At 61.0% G+C, this 7,107-nt stretch overlaps 1 protein-coding gene across 1 annotated transcript; it reads left to right on the top strand.

Moving 5' to 3' along the window:
• The first annotated feature begins 3,058 nt into the window (after positions 1-3,058).
• DDIT4 (DNA damage inducible transcript 4) lies at positions 3,059-4,561 on the top strand. Its single transcript, XM_069018916.1, has 2 exons — positions 3,059-3,206; positions 3,447-4,561. Exons 1-2 carry the CDS (start codon positions 3,110-3,112, stop codon positions 3,926-3,928), a joined length of 579 nt encoding a protein of 192 aa, XP_068875017.1. The 5' UTR covers positions 3,059-3,109; the 3' UTR covers positions 3,929-4,561.
• The last annotated feature ends 2,546 nt before the right edge of the window (positions 4,562-7,107 follow it).

The raw sequence follows: 7,107 nt of genomic DNA, 5'->3' as shown, positions 1-7,107 counted from the left end.
ACCTCCCCTCCCTGGCTCCTCTCGCCGCTGGCCACGGCCCCAACACCGGCCACAGCGCCAAGGCACGCGCTCGCCTCGCTGCCCGGGCAGGCTGCCCGCCAGGGAGGGCCTCTCCCAACATCAAGGATGCAGCAGTGTGGGGCAGTACCCCCAGAAACACCGTCTCCCATCTTTTCCCCCAAAAGCACCCAAGGGGAGATGAGTTTCACGGCCCACACCCTGCGAACGACACAGTGCCGACCCAGCACTCAAGCTGGCACTCGGCATCTCAGCTGCCAAAACCTGTCCACCGCCCTCCTGGATGCACGTTCCTTGTTTCTCCGCCCGGCTCCTGCAGCTGCTTGTCCCAGGGGCGAGAGATGAGCCCGGAAGGTTTAGCTGTGGCACAGACCTGCCCGGCCAGCAGCACGCCGGGACCTGCCACCGCGTCCCACGCAGCCAAAGCTCACCTGTCAGAGCTGGCCACGGGCTCGGAGGACGCAGGGTCACCTCTCATGTGCCCGTCACCCCCTGCCACAACCAGGGACCCAGCGTGAGGGACACCCACCCCACCAGGCACTTAAGGGGCTCAGTAAAAACCATGGCCTCAGCCCCTCTGTTACTTGGACACAGAGGATCCCACCGGTGTCTGTGCCAACCCAGTGTGCCAAAACAGTGTGTAAATTTACCTAAAAGCAACTTCTTGGGCCACAGAGCTGCTGGAAAAAACACGAAGCCAGGGATTCCTCCATAGCAGCAGCCCATGGGGCAGGAATTTGCCCCCCACCGCACAGGGGGCACAGTTTGCACCCGACGTGAGCCAGGGCACTCACTGAGCCCCTCAGTACATCTCCTCCCTTCCTCCTCCTCTTCCTCCTCCTCCTTCTTCCCAGCCCCCTCCCCCTGCAGCCTGCAAAAGCGCTGAGCTCAGCACATCCCGGGCAGGGGCCCAGCCAAGGACCCTCCCCAATGCCAGCCGCTCCCCCCGGCTCCTGCTTAACCCTTTGCAAAGCCAGGCTGGAAATCAGAACAATCAAGTAAATCTCATCACAGAAGAGGACAGGCACAGCTGTCTGGGAACAGACTGTCCAGAAAGCCTCAATCTCTCTCTGCTCTCCCAGAAAGGACAGCAGGTCAGGGGGAAAGACACGCTGCTCGTCCACAGAAACCACGCTGGGTTTACTGCCAGCAGCAGGACCAGGGGAGGGGAAGTGCAGGGATTGCCAACACTGTAGCTAAAACTTTACTTTCCGGCCCAAAACCATTCCTAGAGGCCCTGCTGCAGAGGAGCAGCCTGGATCTCAGCTTCTTTTGGGAAGCAGAAGGAGCTGCCAGCCCCACATTGCCTCCCCTCCCCTCCCAGCTGGATTATTTTATTGAAGGGATCAAAAATTACATTTCCCTTTAAAACTTGCCATCACACCAGAGCTGCTTGCTCCACTGCCTACCAGGAGATGTTATGGCAAAGAAAGAAAAATATTTATGCTTGGCTCCAGAATTCCAGCTTATTTTTAGCAAGGCGCCTTCCCTGTGGTCCTTTACCTCTTTTTTTGTTTATTTGCTGCTTTCCCCCTGCTTTGACCCCCCCCAAAACCAGCAGATCCTCATCTATTTTCAGCCTCGCCCAGCTGACATTTGTACCAAGGACGTGGTGGCTGTGGGGAGAAATAACCCACGAGGTACATTTTGTGAAAAACAGGATCCCAAGCACCATCCAGCTGTTTTCAAGCACGAGTGTGCAAATATTGGGGTGTATTTTTAACAGCTGGGGTTGGGGGTTGTTCATTTTTTGTCCCAAAAAGCAGAGGAGTAGTTCTGCAAGCTGCAGGCGCAAGCCAGGACTTGTTCCCAACTCCCCGTGCATCTCCTCTGCTCCCTGGGATGCTACCCACTCCCCCAGCCTGGACTTCCATGCCCAAAATGCTGATGCATTCAAGCTTTGATCCCTAGAAAGCAGCTACAGCTGCTGGTGGGGTGCCCAGGCCCTCTGCACCCTTTGGGTGGGAGGTCACAGGCAGTGGGTGGGGGACCCACGCCCCTCACTCCTGGCCGCCGTGTGCTCTCCGCCGTCGCCGGGCTCTTATCAATCTCGGCTAGGGAAGGACAGGACCCAAGATAGGTCCCGGGGTGACTTCAGAGTGTGCTCAGCCCCTCCGATAAAGCCGCAGGCAGCGCAGCGGGAGGACAAACAAAGCCCTTTATCTCCAGTTCGGCTCCTTGCGCTCCTCAGGGCCTGGCTTTGGAAAGGTCACGTACGGGGGCCGGCCCGCAGGACCCGCGGCTGCGGGGAACGCGCTGCCAGGGCGGAGGGCGCGGGGCTGGCGCGTCCCCGCTTCGGGAGACACCCGGGAAGGCAGACGGGGCTTACCCCCAGCCTGGCACGGATGGAGCAAAACTCCATCCCACAGCCCCGAGCCCCCAGCCTGGCCGTGCCCTGCCCCCGCCCAACCTGATCTTCAGCAAGTCTCACTCCACCACCCTTTCTGCCTTGGGGAAGCGGGACGAGGCCAGCGGGCGGGCAGCGGGCTCGCGGTGTGGCTTGTCCCCGCAGCAGGGCTCAGCCCCGGCCCGTGCCAGGGCAGCAGGGCTCGGCCGTGCCGGTGCCACCACACAAACAGCCCCTGGAAGACGAGGCCGATTAAGACCTAACCCACAGGGAAGCCCTCGCTGGTTTTCCAGCCCAGGGAGGGCTCGGGGACCACGGGGACACGGCGGGTGCCCCCTTCCCCACCGGAACGTGATGCGTGTGTCCGAGCCACGGGCTGGGTGCGGGGGTGAGCCCGAGCGCTGAGGGGGCACTTCTGCTCAGGGGGGCTCTCCGGGCCCGGGGGGAGGGGGGTCAGGGGCCGGGGGAGCCCCAAGAGCCCGGGCCGGGCCCTGACGCAACCGCGGCTCCCGTTTGCAGGGCCCGGGGCAGCGCCGGGGCCAGCGGGCGTGGCCTGCGGGGGGCGCGGCCTCCCCGCTGTCGCCGGGCAGGAGAGACGCCGCGGACGTGCCCCGCGCTGCCATTGGCGCACGTGGGGAGGGGGCGTGGCCCTCCGTGCCGCCCCTATATAAGGGCGGGGCGCGGGCAGGGCGGGCAGAGCGGCGGCGGAGCCGGGGCCGTGCTCGTTTCGGTGCATCCGGATCCATGCCCGGGCTGTGGGAGCGGCTGGCCGGCGGCGAGCGGGGCCGCCTGGAGACCTCCGACTGCGAGTCGCTGGGCAGCGCCTCCGGCTCGGAGGGAGGTGAGTGTGGGTCCCTGAAGGGCTGGAAGATTGATGAGGGTCCCTGGATGGAGGGGGTGGTTGTGCTGTGCCAAGCTCCTGTTAACACCCCCAAAAAGCTTGGATCGGTGTCCCAGAACCATGAGCCCCTCAGCACATCCCTGTTGCATCCCTAAATCCCTGGGATCGGTGTCTCCCACACCCATGGGACCCCCAGCTCACCCTTGCCCCGGTGCTGACCTGCCTCTGTCCCCTCCGCAGATGCCGAATACGCCGAGGGGGTCTCCCTGCCGGACATGGACCTGGAGCTGCTGCACGACCCCGAGGACGAGCTGCTGTGCGCCAATCTGATGGACGTGGTGCAGGCCACGCTGGGCCGGGCCCCGCTGGGCGCCAAGCGCTGCTCCCGGCTCCTGATGCCGGCCCAGCTCCAGGAGCAGGTGCGGACGGAGCTGCTGCGCCTGGCGTGCAGCGAACCCTGCGGGCTGCGTGGGGCCCTCCTTGACCTGTGCGTGGAGCACGGCAAGGCCTGCCACGACGTGGGGCACATCGCCGCGGACCCCGCCGTGGTGCCCACCTTCCAGCTCACCCTGGTGCTCCGGCTGGACTCCCGCCTCTGGCCCAAGATCCAGGGACTCTTCGCCTCGGGGCCTGCCTTCGCGCCGCTGAAGCTGAGCACGGGCTTCAGGGTGATCAAGAAGAAGCTGTACAGCTCCGAGCAGCTGCTCATCGAGGAGTGCTGATGGGCCGGGCCGGAGGAGCCACTTCCCAAGTGCTTTGGAAGAGCCGGGCAGAGCGTGGCGGCTCCGGGCAGCCGCTGTAGTTTAGGTTAGGCTGGAGTAGGGCTGTAGGTGGAAGTAGTTTGGGCAGGCCGAGATCCCCGTGGGGGCCTGCCTGTGCCGGGACATCCCTGGTGCGGAGCAGCCGGCACCCGGGCCGAGGTCCCTTTGCGCCGTCGATGATTGTGGGATGATCCCGGCTACCGCACTCCCGGAGGCGGCAGCAGGGCTGCTGGAGGGGTGCTGGTCTCCTGATGGCTGATCAATCATGGGGGACTTTTTGTAACAAGGATTGTAATCAATGGGGTCTCAGGGGGAGGGGGAGTGTGGGAGTGAGTGACCGCCGAGGGGTCTGGATCAAAGGCAAACCCCAGCGCTGGCAGAGGTCTGGAATTGTGTCTTTGATCACGAGAGCGGTGGGAGAGGGGCGCGTGAGGTGCCGCGGGGCCGGAGGGCAGGACCCCTGGCCCTGACACGCTGGGGCACTTCGTTGGTTACAGTTTACACTCATACACTTGATGTTCAAGTGCGAGAATTCCTATGCAATCATGTTGGGTGGTTTTTTACTTTTCTAATAAAACTTGTCTTGATTGATAACCCACTGTCTCCCTGTCGTCACTTCTGCTGGGGGAGGGATGATGCAACCACTGGTTTGAAATTCCCTGCTGGCACCCTTGGGAAGCCTTTCCCTGGCAGGGCAGCCCCTGCGGTGGGAGCTGGATGTTTTGGGAATGGTGGGGAATCCCGCTGCGCCCACTCCTAAGGGGAGCCACGGGGCTGTGACTCAGGGGGGCTGAGTCAGGCCCCTGAGCCTGCTCGTGCCCAGGGAGGGGCACCCCAACACCCCAGCGAGGGGCTGCTGCTCCTGCCACGGCGGGAAAGGTGGGCAGAAACCCAGGGGAATGGGCTCAGACTGGGACTGAGGGACAGGAGCAGGAGGGTCACACGTGCCGGGGGGGTAGCACACCCCAGCCCCAAACACACTCTGCAACACTGAGGCCAATTACCCAAACCTGCAATTAGAGGCCTCAGGGAAGAGGCTTTCACTCAAGGATAATTAAGCTGCTTGGCAAACAAGAAGCCCGTGGAAGGTGTGGGGGGATAAAACCAGCCTGAAAAACCATTTCCATTCACATGCGAGTTTGTTCTGGCTCAGCCTTGGGTTGTTTGATTTCTTTTCTTTTTTTAATTCCTCTGTGGACAAACTTTTTGATGAGAATTTTCACCATAAAAACCTTGCTTTTGACACGAATGCCCCATAACCAGAGTGTTGGGAGCAGAGATTGCTCACTGGTGTAAATACCACCTTGGAGCAGTCAAGACAACAAGCAGTGCTAGGCTGCCACAGTGGGAAATGCACCTTTACACACCAACATTCTGCAAAGGCGGGGGGGGTTTCCCCTTAAAATTCTGGGGGATGAGCATTTCTCAAAGGGTCACGTGCCAGAGCATCCTCCCTTCATGTGAGCAGCCTCCCCTGTGGGGTCATCCAGCACGAAACCACCCCGGGAGACACGGAGAGGGGTGGAAAGGGAGCTCCAAACCCGCAGTTCCTTGGTCAGGGTGGAAACAGTGCCAGCCCAGGCTGGAAGCAGCACGTCGATCCCAGGGCACAGCCGGAGATTTACGGCGCGGTGACGGCAGCAGCGCCGGTGGCTCAGCTGGGGCTGTGCCCTCAGCCCTGCTGAGGCATCCTGAGTCTGGGAGTGGTATTTATAGCTCCATAAATACGTGGATTTTCAAATATCGAGCTCCTAAGGGGGTGGCCCTGCTCCTGTGCTGCCAGCAGCAGCGTGATCCCCCCTTGTCCTACACCAGCCACTCCCAGGGAAGGCGAGGGGCTTCACATCCCATTTTTTAAAAATTATCATGCCAAGAAAACAAAACAAAACAAAAAAAACCGACTGAAACTGCCCAAAGCCAACACAGAGCGATGGCACAGCCTCTGTCCTGGGGGTGCCCAGCAAAACCTTCCACGTGGGACCATGTGCCCCTGGAACACCCAAGTCACAGCTATGAAGGTGAAGCTTTGCTTTAATTCATAGCAAAATGGCCTTTCCATGAGCAATTTAGGGGTGTCTCAAGGTCCCTGGGGTTTGGCAGCTCCCTGAAAAGTGCAGAAGCTTCCAGCGAGGCTGGATCAAGTGTCTCCCAGGGCAGGGGGTTAGGCAAAGGGGTATTTTGGGAGCTGGGAAGTGTCGATGGGGCTATTTGTGGCACCAGCATCAGCCCAGGGATGCCACGTGCCAGCAGAGGAAAGGCAAATTTTTGGGGGCATCAGCAGCAATGAGGCAAGTGAGGATTTAAATCCCAGGATAACACTAAACCCTCATGTTTTGCTACCCAAAACAATGATGGGGGCAAGAGGGGTCCCCTTGGCTCCCTACCTGCCAGAGGAGGACGTTCCTGGAGCACCTGACTTCCTTTGATGCCTCCCTGCCTTTGGCAGCCGCGCCAATTAAAAGCTTGGGCTAACGAGCTAATGGGCAGCTCAAACCACCCACACCTTTGGTGAGTGGGCAGGGACCAGCACACCCTGAAATTCAAGAGTGTCTCCCATTGCTCCGGGCTGGGAACGACCCGAAATGCAGGAAAACCACGCCAAAACCTGGGCTGTGGATGCGCCCCGTGCCGGCAGGGCTGACTCACCGCCGCCGATGGGAAACGGAAGGGACGGAAGGGACGTGACCCTTGGCCTCTGAGAGGAGGGGAAAAAAGGGAAAGGGGGGAAATTCCTACCCTTGGCCTCTGAGAAAAGGGGAAAAAAAGGGAAAAGGGGGAAATTCCACCCAAAGCCTCCAGCGCTTTGGTGCATGGGCCTGGGGAGGAAGAGGGAGGTGCCAGAGGGGTCCAGCCTGCCCCAGCCTCATCCTGCCCCAGGGAGGGGGATGTGAGGAAAAGAGACCCATCCCAAATCCAACCCCAAGGCTTTGGGGCCGGCAGCCGGCAGTTCCCAAGCCGCTGCCAGCAGGAAGTGCCCCCAAGGCAGCGTCTCTGCCCCGGACAAAGGCAGCCCGAGCCTTCCTGCCCACCTGATGGGGACCGTGTCCAAAGGGCACCTTCAAATGCCAGGATAATGCTGCCAGGCCGCTGGCATCCTAGGATGAGAGTAAGGCATCCCCCAAAAGAGCTCAGCCAGAGGA

The sequence above is a fragment of the Aphelocoma coerulescens genome, chromosome 6 (genome assembly GCF_041296385.1).
Source record: "Aphelocoma coerulescens isolate FSJ_1873_10779 chromosome 6, UR_Acoe_1.0, whole genome shotgun sequence".
Lineage (NCBI taxonomy): Eukaryota > Metazoa > Chordata > Aves > Passeriformes > Corvidae > Aphelocoma > Aphelocoma coerulescens.
Note: the sequence above shows the minus strand (reverse complement) of the source record. Positions and strands in the feature narration are given on the sequence as shown.